General features: G+C 36.1%; 1 protein-coding gene across 1 annotated transcript in view; it reads right to left on the reverse strand.

Moving 5' to 3' along the window:
- The window catches only part of ITFG1 (integrin alpha FG-GAP repeat containing 1), a 72,467-nt gene that overhangs the window by 44,511 nt on the left and 9,562 nt on the right, over positions 1-18,394 (reverse strand). Inside the window, exons 6-8 of the mRNA XM_032701548.1 lie at positions 17,040-17,134; positions 6,874-6,935; positions 4,704-4,788 (exon numbers count right to left, since the gene is read on the reverse strand). Coding sequence (XP_032557439.1) covers positions 4,704-4,788; positions 6,874-6,935; positions 17,040-17,134 — 242 coding nt within the window. The remainder of the gene's footprint in view (positions 1-4,703; positions 4,789-6,873; positions 6,936-17,039; positions 17,135-18,394) is intronic.

The following is an 18,394-nucleotide window of genomic DNA, read 5'->3' on the forward strand; positions in this document are numbered from 1 at the left end:
AGCAGCAGCCAAGGAATCAATTGGCAACAAAAAACTAGAGAACTGAGTTGGCTAAATGCTACCTGGAGAAAGGAAGAGTTGTGTTGTGTTAACTTACAAGGACACCATGAGCAGTATGATCCAGTCTGATTTCAAAAAGCTATTTTTACTCTTTCTATTCAGGCCACAACAAAGTTCTTTGCCTTAACTAAGCAAAATCAATGACTGATTAATCAAACTTTTACATTCTTAGATCAGATATCACAAAGGATAGTCTATCAAACTCCACTATCCAACTGAACCTATCACAGTTAAATACCAATTATGACATTAATTTCCTGTAAAAATGAATTAATGGACTGTATAAACTGCACAATATCCTGTGCTAATTGTTCCTGAGTCACTACTTAAAAGACATATGTCATTAATCTTCAAACTAACAAGAAAACAGCAGGTTTGTGTCCATAACATGTCTCACATTCATCTCGTTCCCCCCCCCCAAAAAGGTAATTTTCATATTGTCCCATCACAATCCTTAAATTTCTTTAAAAATGCAATGTTTCCCAGTATTTTAAATGACAATTACTAAAACTCTGTATATTTGCAAGTATTTATCAAGAATCTAGACAACATCTATGATTTCCTCTAAAGACAGTACAAGCAGATCTTATAAAAAGCCTCTGTGAGCACAGAGATAACAACAACAGAGGATTAATCATTTTTGCTATAGCAACCACTGCACTGCAATTACCATAGTGACATGAGAAGAATAGGGAAAGTAATAATGAAGAGCTCTTACTTGTTTGGAGCAATGTGTCAGCCAAGTAAGTGCAAAATTCTCTAGTGCCCAACTCTGCTCACCTTAATCAATTGAAATGCCATTTGTATTAAATGTCAAAAAGCATTTCTGATTTATTTTTAGAAGAGCAATACAAATTTATCAATTGTTCCCTGTCCTTTGGTCAGATTAATGTACAAATCATTGCTATCACGTAACAGGGGGAAGTGCTACTTATTACAGAGGTTCCAGCTTGGACATAAAGTCTAAGGTCTACTCCATTACCATAAATGTATTGATATGTACACATGTGCTTTTGCATGATTTTCCATTAAAACATACACAGCCATATATAGATGCATACAAACATACATTTGTGTATCTTTTTAATGAAAAATATATCTTTATTTTTTCAGTACTTAGGAACACTCGGTACTGAGATTATACCAACATCTGTGACAGCTTCTCATGAATCACCTAATTGCTGTTTTTTCCAACTCCACTTATCCAAATAATTTCTACTTGATAGCTGTTGTTCAACCTGCTTAGTTTAAGAAAGGAAATCTTATCCCAAATCAGGTGCTTTTAGAGGTTCTCTGTCAGGATCTTATTCAAAGCTCCCCCTTTTTACAAATGACTTACAGCTGGAAAGGGTATTTCAAATAAAATTTTTGGAAGCAGGAAATAATGTTAGACAAAGCCACCTTTTGAAACAATGCTCATTTTGCTAAGATGAAGGTCTGATCAGTAAATCAGATTCTTGCAGGAATGCAGCAGGGTACAAATGGAAGGGTGGGTGTAAATGAGAAGGCAACAGCCCAAGTGACACCCCCCCAAACTCACATCTGGACCTGACATCATTCCAGGGTCCAATATGCACAAGGTTAAGTAAATGAGAAGTGGCAGAGAGAGAAAGCACAGATATGGAATCCTTTGAGACCTTTAGCAAATGGCAAAGCTGGCACATCAGCTGTGAGGTACAGAAAATGTCAAGAAAGGGGAAGAAAAATAGAGGCTGGCAACACAGAAGTAAGAGCATAAGAGGCTTGTGACTGTGTTTGAACGTGTTTCTAGTCCCAGCAGCTGTGTCCTGGTGCCAAGACGGGATGGCTGCGCAGAGCAGAGCGCGAGCGTACGGCACGTTCTGCAGCACACACAGCTTGGCAAAACCTGCTGAGGTGGAAGGCAGCACAACCTTCTCACACATCTCATTTTCCATTTTGTTGTGATATTTTGATTTGTTGTGCAATGAAACCTCCCTCAGGCCCCATTACAGATAGCCAAATAACTCTTTGCAAACCGTCGTATCTTAACTACTTTGGACTCACAACAATCATTATTCCATCATTTTTGAAACAGAAAACTGAAAAAAGGAGACGTTCAAGTCTGACAAACCATTTCTAGTAATGCATTTCTTTGCCTTTAGCTCACTACAGGCAGAAGCTCTAGGAGAAAACTCTGCCTTTTGAAGTATCTGTGTGTAAGCAGACACAGCACAGGGATGAATGCTGTTACTCTGAGAGAGTGTTATACCTGTACTGTGACCTTTTGCCACTTTATTGTTAGATTGATGCAGAACAAAAAATACCAGAACGAAAACAAACATCAGCAGAACTCAACTACAAACCTCCTTTGTATTTAAAGGTTTTTTTTCCTCCTACCATCTTCTGTATAGGCACTCTTACATCCAACTATTGTGGTGTAAGAGGATTTTTTGATGGTGGGATATTATTAAACTTCCTTCAGACTACATTTCATAGAGAACATGGAATTTAGGATTATATCCCTTCATTACTCATATATGCTGTTTTAGTTACCATATTCACTTCAGTATTCTCTAAAACCTGGTTCAGTGAAAAAGTAACTCTTTGTTGCCCTGAGTATTTTAAACTGGCATTAGAAAAATGGGAAGAAAAAAAAATTGATGCTCTACTCCATCTCCTACCCTGATTTGAAATCACAGTTGTCAGAATCAACCTTGTTCCTTTATCAAAGCACACAGATACATTTACAGCACTCTTCAATTGCTTGGGAAAATTAGGCAGAAAGACATTAAACCATTTCCCATTCTTCAACTAGAGTGAGCTGGAATGAAGATGAAGTTGCCAGTGTGTGTGTAGTGGTCCAAGGAGAGGCAAGACCCTCATATGGCACCATCTGGGTGAGATGAAGGGGCTGAGACCTTTCAGAACAACGACTTTAGAAAGGCAGCATCTCCTCCCACAGCTGATACCGGTGGTCCCCTGCCTCTCTGCTGTCCCTCTACATTTATTTGCAGGCATTTCTTTAGTTTCTGAGCACACTTTCTCCCATGATATTCATCCTTGCTAGAGATTGCTCCCCTGTTGCCTCACACTAGTGCTCAGGCTATGACTTTGATGATAATTAGCAGAGCAGGGCATTAAAAAAAGTGGTGATGGAACTCCAAATCTGCAGCCCCCTTGACTAATCTGTACCAGCCACTGCCTTTCATAACCTTGGCTGTACCAAACACTGCACTGCTGCAGTACTGCACACTCCATTTAGTCACACTTTCAAAATTTCAACTTTATCATTTGAACAGTTCCACTTCTCTCTGCAAAGACATCGCAGGGTTTATTAAAATGCCATTAATTATGATACACTTCTAAAATTATGATGTATCATTTGGGCTCATTACCTACCTAACACAGAGATAAGGTTATTCTACAGTAAGATTGCTTTCCACATTGCCACTGCTAAAAAAATAAAATTTTTATTTAGTACCTATTAAGACACATTATTCAGAACATCAGCTTGGAAAGTAATTACAAAAACCCCACGACATTCAATTTTTTTAACCGTAAACTGTAGTACTCTATTCTTTCCTTCACATATTATATAGATAAGTGTTCAAATTTGCAGATGAACAGTAAAAGATTTTATAAAAACTTTGTCAAAGATTTTTGAAAATGTGTTAAACATTTCACAGAAGAACCTGGAGCATGGTTCAGGTTCTACCTGTCATTATTCCCTGTAGATCTGATCCAGCAGAGGTGTCTTCTAGTTCCATGTCATGAAGAGCTTTGCTAGAACTCCTCAGAACCCTTCTAAGTGGCAGCAAGAGAGTCACATTCTGGGTCTAAGAACTTTAAAACCTGTCATTTACTTTAAAACATATTTTAAAAGAAAATGATAAACAAGGGTATGGTTTGACAACACTTAAAGACAGGCTCAGTCTCACAATTAACAAATGTGTTGTATAAATGTACTAAATTAGTTTTTTATGAATTTCTTTACATCCAGCAGAATCAGGCCCATAGCACTTTCCCTTGGGATGGAAAATTGTTATTCTACTGCAGAGACAAATAATATTTTTTGGACTACATAATCAACATTCCCTATTCTCTGTAACTAAATACACACATTGACAAGCCACAACTGACCGGCTAATAGAAAAATACAGGCTTTCACTTACCCTTGCAAAAATAGATTTACATATAAATTAAATTTTTTGCCTGTCCAAAAGTCTTTCAAAATTTTCAATTACAACTATTATGATTTTACCACGTTCCAGCAATCTTTATTCAAGTAATTAAGTAATTTACATTTTGTCTTTATTAGATTGTACAAGTGAAGAATTTATGACCATTTAATCAGATAATATCTTCTGAACAAGATTAGGGGAAAAAATAAAATCTTGACAAAAACCCCACGTCTGGTAAAAGAAAGTTTGGTCTTGAACCACAACTCAAAGCAAGAAAATGTAGATACATGTGATGCAGAATGTACTGGGACAGTCAAAGCTTAATTCATTAACAATTATTCCCAGATATTTCAAGATTCACAGATATACCACCTCATAGAAAAAAGCAGAGAAACATAAGAAACCATTTAAACATCTTTATTTGTTCTTCAGTGTAAAGTATCTAACAAAATATGAAAAATAAAGGAACACTCAGGAGTAGTGTGGAAGAATAAAACTCACCAAAATCTGCAAATACGGACTGTCCAACAACTTTCACACCACTGGGCATTTCCTTACTTTTTCCAGCTTTAGTGAAGTTCCCATCCTATCAAAGAGGACAAAGACGATGGAAAAACTGAATTGCAGTCTAAGTGATAAAATTTGACTTTTGAACCAAAGAAAATACAGATCAATAAAGAAGCAATTCAATAACAGAGAGATATCTCAGCTACAGAAAAAAAAATTGCACTCTTTGAAGATTGGGACTGAGCTTTTACATTTCTAATCCTTCATGGAATCTTATGGAAGTCCAGCAATAGTAATATTCAGATATAATTTCCATATATTTAGCTATGTTAAGAGGAAGAGACTGGGTTATTTCAGCAACATTATCTAAATCATAATTAAGTGATTATGAATACTAATGTGCATTTATGCATATTGATGTGATTTTATAGATACAAGTAATATATAAAACCACAGCTGCACACCTGTTAAAAATAGCTTCTGATTTGCCTTCTCATTTGAGAATAAATTGATTTGACATTAGATCTGGTTTAGATCTTGTTTTAATTACCTATTATTAAAATCTTGGCCCACAGAAGACAACAGTCCAATATTTCATCAGAAAGACAAAAAGCACTGGATCGTTGTTTATCACAGAACTGCATCACAACTGGAACAAGCCCATTTTAAAATGTTGAGTTTTTGTAGCCATGTCAAATGACCCAAGGCCCTCTGGCCCAGTCCCTGCAATCAGCTCATACACAATGTTGTCCACACAAATACCCAGAGAGGCAAGGAGACAAAGGGTTTGGGAATGGTGCACAGTTATCCATATCCAACATGACTCATGTCATATTCAGTCTGCAGACTTCAATGTAACTCTGGACACACTTAGTCCTTGTTTGTACTGGATGTCTGACTATGTATCTTTATCTTGACATATAATTCATAATGATTCTGATGAGAAAAAATAAAATAAAATTGATGCATTTCATGCAGTAAAAAAGACTAGGCCCTGTACTCGGCCCCAAAAGCATATCTCGCATGGGCTAATATTTTAAAAGCACAAGTGCATCAATGAAGAGAATTACTTTGTTCTGCAGAGAGCAATTTATGTTCTACAGAGAGCAATTTAACAGCTTTTAACGGATCAATTAAGGTATTTTGAGATTCACATATATGTACATGTATTTTATATGTATGACCTATTTTACGGGGTTTATTGATTCCAAAGAATAGAATTCTTTCTTTCTAAAGACAAGTAAATCTATCCATATAAAATATATAATGCAGGATAATATTTAGAATACAGGAGTCCAAAATTTGTAAGAACATTAAAAAAAACCCAACACCCAACAGGAGACAGGATAAATGTAGTCACTAACACTCAATCTCTGTCCATTTAAGTCCATATAAAGTTAGAAATACAGGATTCATGACTCACTGCTTTCATTGCTCTTGCCTGGTTGAAGATGGCCATGTTGTCAAAGACAAGACTACATATTTTGTTCTACAGTGACTCACTATGACATGATGGATACATTTTCAGGTAAACTCTCAAAAACTCATTCCTTAGCTAATAAGAAACACATTAAGCCCCTTCTATTGTAACAAAAAGGTGAACTTTTAACTATAATCCATTTGGGTAACACAGTACAAAGGATACTCCTGCAATGCCAAAGCAGAATCTCAATAAATAAATAAATATTAATCCATTGAGCTATTACTCCTCAACCTTGAATTCCATTTATGGTACCTAGTTAACACAGGACTCTGGACTCAACTGTACTCTGAACACAAACTTTAACAGTTAGAAGCGACATTTTGAACCTTTGTCCAAGATCAAGCTTATTTAAAAAGATAAAAATCATTGAGACAGCAAGAATAAAACCAAAATGATCATCCTTTTATTTACAAATCATCCTGCTGAGTGTGAGTAACCTCCTCACACAGGAGCTGACAGCCTAAGAGCCCTGCTAAGGTGTGTGGAGGCACCTGATTTACTGAGTAGTCACGTTCAAAAATCTGTAGAGGGACTTGTGCTGAGCGAAAGGTGTCCAGGAATATTGTGCAGTCTAAATGCAACGGTGCAGTCAGTGCCTCAACATTGCTTCTCAGATGACTTTTTGGTTTTTATAACTTGTCTGTGTTTCAATAGAAAGGTTATTTCTGTTTTCTCTCTTACCTTGTTTACCCATGTCTCAAACTGAATGTTTTTGGAATTTGGGGACGTAGTAAGGAACAAATCTGCAAGGAAAAATGTAAGAGAAATAAAAATATTTAAGAGAAGACTACACAAACAAATACATTTGATCACTTAGTAAAGATACATAAATTATTTTAAAAAATTACCTAAGCTCTAAATACATTATTCCAGTGACGTTTAGATGTATAGATATTAAGTAAGAAACATTAAAAACACACCCCTCCAAAACTATTTTCATCCCTCATACTCTTCTGTACACAAGCTTTGCATTTGTATCATTTAATACACAAATACAGTTACTCTCATGTGAGTTAGTAAGTGCTGGATGTTATATATACACCCTGAAGAATCTTTCTTAATAGTAAAGACAGAGGCATACCTCAAAGCTAGAAAAAAGTATACACAGTTATACTTTTTGGAAGTCAAAATTAAAAATAAAACCCTACCAACTATCCTGTTATTTTGAATATGTTGAATTAAGCAGCAGATACACCGATGGAGAAATATTTCTGGCTTCTTTTACACTAAAATTCTCTCAAACATCGAAACAGTGCAAAAGAGGGCTTCAGACCATGTATCTGGCATTGTCTACTGAAAGAAGAACTTATTCACTGATATTTAGGAAAGCACACAAATTAGAAAAATGGGAATAAAAAGTTTTTATTAAAAAAAAATTAAGTCCAGTGTTAAGAAATCCAGATTTAAGAAAACTACTCTTTTAGATTTAACACTTGTCTTTTTCATTGTCTCCTTTGCCCCTGTAATTTCAACTGCCACTATCTGAGATAGAACACAAAGGTTACATTGCAGGCCAAAAACCAAACCTAACCTGAGGCACATAACGTTATAAAGGACAAATGGAACCAGCACCCCAGAGCATCTCCAAGGCTGCTGTAATATCACACTGCAGTGGCAAAATGCAAAAGCAGGCAAAGATAGCAGATAATCTTCTAAAAATAGTGTAGAGGAGTTGTGCCACGCTGCTCCTACATAAGAGCAACAAGCTGTGATTTCTCATAGGACAACTTAATATAGGTACAGCAACACCACCTCTAGTTCTAGAGCCTACTGAAACAATTCCACTGGTACCTCATTGCCAACTGTCCTCTGTTTTATCCTTAAGCCTTTTTAGAAGCTATGTGTCCAAAATGCTCATGCTTGTTTCTAGGATTAAACTCTCTTTCCCTGAAACCAAATCAAATGCGTAATATTTACAAGTAATTTTCCTTTTTGATCAAGAACGCCACAGATTTCAAAGCAAGCAAAACCACAGTATTTCTTTGCAGCAGCAGCGTAAAAAGGCAATGTAATTTAGACCCTTCAAAGAACTGTTCACAAATTGGTACAGCTCAGAATTACAAATGTTTTCTCTCAAGTTTGTGGAAGAAATGTGTAAGAAAAACCAAGCCATGTCTGGAACAGTGTTCTAGACCTGGTAATTCCCAAAGGTTACTTTCAACCTAAGGTACTTTATGATTCTCTCTGGTTTTATTATGTTTTTGACTCCAAGAACCAAAAGCATATGAGAGAGGAAACAATTAAGAATCTGTGCAATTTATAAATATCTTTTTCTAACAGCCATAGCAGAGACTCCTTGCAAGCATCTGCTTTCCAAAGGAACAGTGTCCATGGCAGTCATCTCTCACTTCACTGCTATTGCTTTCCATGTCGATTATTACTAAATTCTTTAGCATATAACAGCTGCAGGAGAAGAGGTGGAACCAACAAATGCATTAATATCTGTATGTTCGGTACTTGGGTTACACAACAATGAAGACATACCCAGTTCTTTTCTACACTTTTTGAATTACAAAACACCAATCGTTGAAAACGGCAACATTTCTGTTTTGCTTCCGGCTATATCAAGAAAACTCAACCCCTTTTCCCTACAAGGAATGCCCATCACATCACACATGATCAGGAAAAGTCACTCATCTAAAGATATCCTGCCACACTGCCTTTGCAAGTCAGTTCAGGTTGCAATTTCAGCTGTAGAAAACAAAGTTTATTCCATACAGATCTCTAAGTTTAAAAAGCAAGGACTAAGTACTGAGGGCTGTTCAAATGCTGATGAACTGAGCAACGGCAAATGCAAAACATTGCCAACCTGAGGTTATAAAAATCAAACAATCTGCAGCTCAGCAACCAATTATTTACAGAATACAAAGGTGGTGCTTTTACTAGACAACAGGTACATTAGGGGATACCAAAAACAACAGGTAAGGGTGTACCTCTAACAGCCCCATGGTAACTGTAGGTTCCATGAAAATGTGAAACAGGAAGAAGAAAATATCAGAGCCAAAAAAAAGTCAGTCTGGCCACTTTCCGGCTGCTGCTGCCAGAGAAAGATTATTGGGCTAGCTAGATGAACCACTAGACTAAGCCTGCAGGGCATTTCTTACATCTTTAACTTGGGACATGATGTGGCAAAGGGAAGTAAAGTAGTTGATAGTTGGGATGGGGGAAGATCTTGATGTCAGATTAAGGCAGATTTCCCGAAATGTTACATCTACAGCCTTAGCAAATGGCTGGAAGTAAAAAAACAATACTGCCCAAGAGTAAAGGTTTCTCTTAAACAAATGCAAAGTGAACTGTTGCAATTATCACAGAATGGTTTAGGTTAGAAGGTATCTTAAAGATCATCCAGTTCCAGCCCCCTGCCACCGGCAGGGACACCTTCCACTAGAACAGGTTGCTCTTGGAGCCCTGTCCAACCTTGCCTTGAAAACTTCCAGGGACGGGGCAGCCACAACTGCAGACAATCTTATTAAATAAAATGCAGATAATATTACAAACTCACCCTACTTCCAAACATTGTTTTTTCTTACAAGGACTCATTGGTAATTGCAAGAAAACCAAACTATACAGAACCTGCTCCAAGTCCACTTCTGATTATCCTCGTTATTTTCTGTCACTTTTGAGTGTTATAAAAAATGGTACTAATTATAGATGGAGCATTCATTTCACTAATGACTGATTTGACCTTTGTTTAATGTCAGAGGGCTTTATTTCAAAATAAAAACTCTCAGCATCTATGACTGTCTTTAGAAGCCACCAGGGTACGAGCAACATTAAGTTACTCCTTGATTTCACAATCACTTCAGATGTTTAAGTTAATAAAGGAGAGGGAAAAAAAGTGCCCTTATTTTTAAACACTATCAACATGTACAAGGCATTACCCAATTAGAATTTATTTATGGTCCAAACATGCCTAAACATGCTCTCATTAATGTGGAAGAACAGGTGTGTCTGTGCATATTCTCTAACCAGAAGCTCCTTTGGGGTATGAAAATGCCCTCTTGTATGTATAAGTAAATAATGTGCTGAACTAAAAATTCCTGCTTTGCAGGGTGTTAACAGCAGGGGTAATGTAAGAACTGTATTAAGATCATTAAATGCCATAAAACCTAAAGACAAGTAAAAGATAACTTTCCTGTACTTACATTACAATTTTTCCTCTATTTACATTACAGATTGACTCACTGGTAGGAAAAAAGTATTTAAAACCAAAATGTAAAACACTATTTACAATTTTTTTAGTAGTACTTCTACGGCTTCAGTTGTACAATACTTCTAATATGCACAAACCATATTATATACAAAAAAGTTAGATATAGTCAGTTTTATTTCTTTACGATGTGGAAGTGGAAAACCAAGCCTGACAAGTTTCATGTTTCTGTTCATAAGTTTGTCATTCAGGTAGAGAAACCCTCTACATTTGGTATTCAGATTTGTTTGTCAAGTTGGCAATAGTTCTGTTCTAGAGCAAATGGAATACACCTGCCTGGCTGTGGTGATTTAGGTGATTCAGCTTTTACGACATGGATACAAGTACAAGGACCAATGCTAATGAGCTTGCAATTCACTTGTCATGAAATTTTGGTGCTAGTTACACAAAATAGGAAGTTAAGGAAACATTCCTTCTAGTACCTTCCTCCTCTGAAAAACTTCAGCAAAACAAAAAGACTTCATGTGTACCAAACAAGCTAATTTGTGTTGGCCAATTTTTAAGAAAGGTGCTTCTAATCAAGATTGTGAACTTATTCTGTTCAAACAAGTCTTTCAAAACTTAGTGAGTGTTTATTGGAACTATTTAGTAAAACGTGATGAGCAATTTTAAACAACATAACTAACATAACAACAGTAAAATCCCTTTTACTGTTAAAAATTACTTTAGGATATTAATTTAAAAGAATCACTCAACTGGAAAACTTTTAAATTAGAACTATGCTTTATAGTTATGCTGCTTTTAGCACTTCGAACATGACTTTCAGACAATTCTGTTTATTTTCAGAATAAAGGCAACAATATTGTTTCAAGCAATAGAATATAACTGCTCAGTGTTCAGAGTGCTTTCAGAACCCATTTCCACATTCATGCTTTCTCAACAAAATGCTGTTTGTGGTACAACCAATTTACTTCTCACCTGTAGTAAGCTACTGATTCCCATAAAAATGTCATATTATTATCCCCCACTGTATATAATTATATCAGTATATAATTAAAAACTGCGGAAGGAATAGCTTTTGAGACACTTCATAATGGCAATTTTAAAACTAAAACTCCTAAGCACATAGCAGAGATTATGGGCTCTTTTAAAAAGATTAGAAAAAAGAAGTTAAAACAGCTATTTCTTTTCTCTAAAGATCTCTACTCATTCTTTGATTTTCTTTGTGAGGTAAGCTGTGAGTAAGAGAAGCCATTGGCAAAAGCAGACCAATCCCAGCAGGAGCAGATGCAGCTAATTCCAACTTCCAAGTCCTCTGAAATATATCCTGCCCATCTTATATGATATATTTTTTGCCTCCATTACTTGTTGTAAATTGACAGGTAAGCTCTGTTATCAGAGCTTAAAACAGCTAAGAAATTTAAAAATTGTACCTATTCAAGGAATGACACAGTGACACGGCATGACTGAATATTTGTTCTGGGAAAAAACTAAGGGACAGAGCAAAACCAGAGAGAGTAGATACATACCCCTACCCAAGTTTTAAAATGCCACACAAGCTAAGTTTTAAAAAGCCAGATAATTTGTTTGCCTGGTTATTTTCATAGAGAAAAAAATGCACATCTATTGTATAAAATAAGCTTTGTTGATAATATTAACTGCAGAGAGGCTCCCAGCTTCTATGAAGAGGAAACTCACTGAATGTCTAACCAGAGTCTGGCATCAAATGTTACAGTATCTTCACAATCCAGGTTTAAATGATTACAACAGAAATATCACCTGTGATCTGAATGATTGTTTTTCAAGAAGAAAACTATCTACATTTACACATTTAAACTAAGAATTGGGAATAAAAAAGAAAACACATTGTGAACGTTCTGCTACATTAGGCTTCCAGATTCCCAAAGCAAAGCAACATAAGAGAATTAACCACCAGAAATCAGTAAAGAGACTGCAATTAGCTTACAGCAAGCTGTTTCTGAATAATGATTTTTCCATTTTAGTTTTCCCAAACCCAAATTTATGATTTTTCCTTCATATTATATAAACAGTTCCAGAAATATCTACAATTATACACACCATGTGCTAGTGTTCAACACAAGACTGGTTGTAAGAGCAGCACTTCCAAACTTTGGAATCACATAATCAAGTTAGACACAGAATATTTAATACATCAGCTGTTTCTCACAGCATTCAAGGATGCATTGACAGATGTACAGTATGAGGTTACAGTATAATTCAGAGCCCAAGGCAGCTTGTCTCATACATTTGAGCATTTAAAAAGTACTTGCAGGGCCATGGCCTGATTTCTTTGCAGAGGGCTTGTAACTTTGAGTGCAGACATATTTATTACTTAATAATCCTTTTTTTTCTCCAAGTGATTAGGAACGATGATTTAGCTTAGAAAGGCAGCATTATCCCTAAATGAACATCTGACATTTTAGGATGTTTAATATAAGAGCAATTAGTTGACTCATCAGAAAAAAATGACACAGCAAAATAATCGTTATCCTAAAAATTTCAACTGAAGATAAATCACTTGGTACACCCATGAGAACTTATTTTAAGACAGTCTAATCAGGGTTCACCCAGTGCCCCATGCTAAATTTAAATTTCAGCTTGGTCCAAAGTACTGAACTGAAAATTCTGCACAGTGTCTGTGCCAGTCCAGCTTTAAACAGACCATCCGTATTGGCGCCCACCTCAACATCCTTTCTGGGTGGTCTTTATCAAGTCTTTTCATGTATCTTGGCCCCAGTTTCCAGCTATGACACCTTTTCCCCACGGTTCAGTGTAAAACCTTCAGTGTAATGACCATCTTGCCAGCAGGGTTTCCTCCACTGACCAGTGTTCTCTGCATCCCTTAACTGACACATTCCTGAGAAGGACTGAGCTCCTTCTTACTTTGGATTGAGTGGAAAGTAATACAAAGAGAAGTTACTTTTTAGCTCCTTCACTATAAAAGTCAAAGAGTTAAATACTGTACAAATACTTCTTAAGCCACATGATGTACATTTTTCACTTTGGGGATGTGACATTTTTAAGACAGGCCTCTTACGTGAGGATCCTGCTTTGAAAATGCTCACCTGGACTATCTGCTCTATAAAATACATCTGATTTAATCTGTTCAAACAAGTCTGTTATTATTAGCTTCAAGATTACCTTCCTAAGCCAGCTGTTAAAAATAACTAATGACAAGTGTGAGTATGTATTACTAGACACCCAGCAGCCTTATTTAAACATTTTCTCCTTATCTTTCAGCCTATCTCAGTTCATGTATCAGCAGTGACAATGATGGTAGGCTGGTTGACCAGACCATTTCCAGACATCCCTTCCCAACTCGGGCACTCTGTGAACCAGACACTCCTCCCTGGAGCAACACATGCTTAATACACATGCAAAGACACTTGAAAGTTTTTTATTTAGTTAATCTTTATCCATAAAGCACATGTAGACCCTTTTGATAAATTTTTGCATGGTTTATACAAAATTCCTGGTCTAACTCTGAATTATTTACTGAATGAATAATTATAAGGAGCTGAGACTTCCACATGAGGATGCTTTCTTTAAAAACTGCAGCAGCATTACACTCTGAAACAGCCCAGTTTACCTCTCACCAAGAAAGATTAGTATTATCTTTGTTGTGGTTAGAGGATTTTTGGATTATAAAATCCTTACACTGTTAGCCTTTCATGAAGCTCTGTTAGGGATTAAACACATCTTTATGAGCAAGTTCTCATATAATGAAATCATAACAATTCAACTTCATTTTACCCAGAGCAGGAGAAGTGTGGCAATTAAAAGCTCTGTTTGGAGGGTTTAATATCAGCAGGTTGAAAATGGGTTAGGCAATAAACTAGTAAAAAGCTTCTCAGCCCAGAGAGGATTTTTTTTTCTTTTTTTCCCTTTTTTTTTTTTTTAATGTCAAGCACACTTTAAATCTCCTAAGCTGTTTATAATGATAGAGTTGCCAAAAATAGCCCAGCTAAAAATCATGAAATTGGCTGCATCTGTTACAGAATACAAAGAGTCCCAAAACACTGCAGAATATTAGAGAAAAGTCTTAAAAAAACCCCGAAAACAAAGTAAAAATGGTATATTCTGGTGGTTTGGTTTTTTATTTGTAAACAAAAATCAGTGCATTCATTTTAGGTACAGGTGTATCTTCATATCCATGAACAGTAGCAATTTCTGTGAGTAAATACGCTGAATTTTTCAGTGCAAAAGTACCACAAGAGCATCAAATATCACAATTAAGCCTCTTGGGCAACATGATTTGAGCATGCAGACTATTCCCTTGCATCTCATCACCACCTCCTTTTTAATTAATACCATTCTAATGTGTCCCAGGCCCTATTCTTAATGAGGCTTTATTCCGACTCAAGAATGACTGTGTGGGTGAATACTGAGTCACAAGGATCCTCTCCTCCTCACCAGCTCTACCTGAGCCAACCAGTAAGGAACAGACTCCATGGAGAAATAGCACCATATGGATCACACTCTCTTTGCCATGCTGCCCCAGCTGTGCTGACAGGGAACAGAGCTAAACAAGCAGGAGAAGCGCTTACGTGTCTTCTGTGAGGTCTATCCAGACTGCACAGAGCTCTGTTGTTTTTCTCTTACCTTCTATCACCTGACTACTTCTATGAGTCACCTGCCCAACTCCACACAGACTAACAAATTACAGGAGACGTGCTGAGAACACTATACAGGTATTTTTTGGAAGAGGCACAGTGAGACTCAAGGTGCAATTTTACGCTTGGTTAAAGGCAGGCTATGACTGCTGCTACTGAAAGAGGAGTGAACCTTTTCTCAGGGCTTACATTGGCTCTGACAATCCTGAAGCTGCATGGCAAGTTGGATCACCTTAATAACTCAAGTGCAAATAAACTGTGTTCCTCAGCAGCCCCAGTTCCAAGCAGTTACTAGAGCTGATGTGAGGGAAGTGCCATAAATGCACAGGCAGGACCAGACGATTGGTTACTTTCCATTTTGGCAGCAAGCAGTCTTGGAAAAACACAGCAGCCATGAAATATCAGATTTACTGATATTATTTTCCAGCAACATATGTCTTATTTCCAGTTGGTCCCATTTTCATGGTGATAGTAAAAAAAAATTATTATTCCCATCTTAGAAGCAAAACATTACTTTAAAGAAAATAATTCTATGGTAATAGTTTCTCCAGTTTTCTTCTCAGAATGAATTATTTTTCTTAATATTTCCTCAGGTTACTGCAACATAACACTTCCCACAGAGCTACACATGACACTGTAACTCAGTATTTCAGCCTGAGGTGTTTTATCCTTGCTGCTACAAGCACGTAAAAGTCAGGATCTTTATGGGAAGAGCCTCATAGAGGCTTCTACTCACATCTTGAGATATGAAAATAGATGTGAATCTATAAAAGCTCTGAGCACTCCCCATACAAAGATCCTGACTTTCATTCCTATTTAATAGAGGAACTTCCACATATCACTAGCACTATCTGGAATTCTGTGAACATTCAAAAAAACCTTGAAAAATGGATCCATCTGTGACTGATCTATGTAAGTAACCTGGACTTCTTACCTTTACCTACCCGGGAGTTTGGATTTCAATGTACTCAGCTTAAAATGCTACCTGGAATGCTCATCTATGCTGCTTGTGCCACTAAAAGAAAATTCCAAAAGACTTCTAGAGCTAAGTGTGTTAGAATTGCTTATTACATGACACTGATTATGGTAAGCAACCATATATCTACTTTTCCAGTTGGAATTTCCACTTGACAGCTTCATGTAGCAACGTGCCAGGACTGAATATTAAGGTTTGACTGCATGCTAAAGTAATTAACTTAATCCCCAACATTTATAAGCATCTTAATTAAATTTATGGACTGTTTCCTCTCTCATTCTCATGCAACTAAAAAAGAAAAAATAAACTCTCTTTCCAAAAATTACCATATATGAATTGATGTCCATTGCACGTCTAGCAAAAACACTTCAGAATTCATTTAGTGTGTTTAGCACAATATCTAAATGTGCTTGGAGGTATGAACAAGGTATGTAAGTAAGAAATAGATTCATCATGGTAGCTGAACTACATTCACAAAAAAAACCCCAAACCCCCAAACCAAATGAAGGAAGAACACAGTTTATCTACCATAAGAAACATTGTCTCTAGTGCTCATCCCTGAACACTGAGCTATGAACAGCTTACAGGATTGCTCATGTAGTAATACAAGAATAAAGTCTCATGTACTATTTTCTCAGTCAGTGATAGAACCAACTACAACAAAACAGAATGAAGTCATATTGAAATCTCCAAGAAAAATCATAAGTCTGGTCTTGAAAACATTCTCCTGCATCAAACTATTTTCAGACTCAATATGAAGAAAACAAAGCTCTGATTCCATTGCCAACTGAATACCAGAGTACAGCACTGTTAAGAGCAGGAAACAAGGCTTTAATGGTGAATACAACATTATTCAGAACAAGCATTAACTCTGATCATCATCAAGAAGTAGAAAACTTTATTAGGCTATTAATTTTGAAAGTAGCTTTTTAAAACTCAGAATTTTCAAATTTCAGATACTAAAATAATTAAAAAAAAAATTAGAAGTAGCAAATTTACATAATTACCAAAGGAAATTGCAACACATTACATTGTGTACTTACTGATAAATATTTTTAGGAAGGTATTTAACACTTTTATGACTTACCAGCAGTGAAGTCATTATTTAAATCTATAAAAGCATGAGAGTGTGGTATATACATTTTACTCTGAGTTTCCAGTGCAGCATGCCATGACAAGTTCCTACAGACAGGAAAAGAAAGGAATACATTTCAGCAATGTGCAGGGACTGTTAATTGTAATATAGCTTTAAAAAATGGTGAAGCTTTAAATAAAATTGGACAGAGAGCATGTTCTGCTAATACCAAGATAAAATTACTACTTAGCTCACAATATACCAAGTAACTAAGAGTAATTGCTTGAAAGGTTCTGTGAAGGATGATTCATAGCACAGGGGCTCCAGTTAGATTTTATTAACTTTCTAAAGCAACTTCCTTTTTTTTTTTTTTTTTGCACAGAAAAGTATCACCACCCACAGAGTGATAATTAGTGCCTAGGCTTCAACTATGAATCCTGAGACACTGATTCCTGTCCTTCCCAGTTTCCTCAAGCAGTTTTAATTCTGGAAGTACTTATGGAATCTAGCTTATGATTAATAAACACGAGCAAAAGTGCTCACATGCTGTTACAGCAGCTCATACCTGCTGCATGTAAATGCATGTTATTTCAAGACACTTCAAAATCAACACATGAGTTAAACTCTCACATTATGATTGACTACAAGTTAATAATGTTATTTACAAGCAGGTGATACTTCTATTTATTTATTTATAAACATACATGCACTGCTGGTTTCTGCTCTAAAAATGAATTAACTTTCATCAAACCTCTCTATTAGCAATGATTTGAAATGCAACAAATCCTTCAGAAGTCATCATTGCTGAATCACTGGGTATGTTGCTTTCAGAACCATTAGCTTACACACTCCAAAAAATCTCAATATGCACTATACACCAGCAGGATAGTGATATTACTATGTCTAGAATTATGTTTTTTATCCCAGTGACATTACATACATATTAGTGAAGTCCTTATCTTCTGTGACTCATTTTATGTTAAGCAAAAAAACAAGCCTCTGATGACTTCCCAGAGGTCATAACTGAATCTTAGAAATGTTAAAATGCAGCACGTAATCTTTAAGAAATAATTAAACATTTTCTCTAGGTTTTTCTATGTATTCATTTTTCAAAGTAGCCAAGGAAGTTAGTTATACAGCTCTAGAATAAATTTCAAGACATTTTAGATTAAAAATGGAAAAATGCTTTTCTAAGCAGATGACATAAAGCTGTTATCCATGTACAAGCCATGGCTTATGCTATTACCTATGGCACTCAGGCTTACTTTGAGCTACAATGAGTAAGTTTATTTGTATGCTAATGCTACTGAAAGGATTTCTTCAACAAAATGAAACAAATCTTTTCCACTTCTCCATATCTCCAAGAG

The sequence above is a fragment of the Chiroxiphia lanceolata genome, chromosome 13, assembly GCF_009829145.1.
Source record: "Chiroxiphia lanceolata isolate bChiLan1 chromosome 13, bChiLan1.pri, whole genome shotgun sequence".
NCBI lineage: Eukaryota > Metazoa > Chordata > Aves > Passeriformes > Pipridae > Chiroxiphia > Chiroxiphia lanceolata.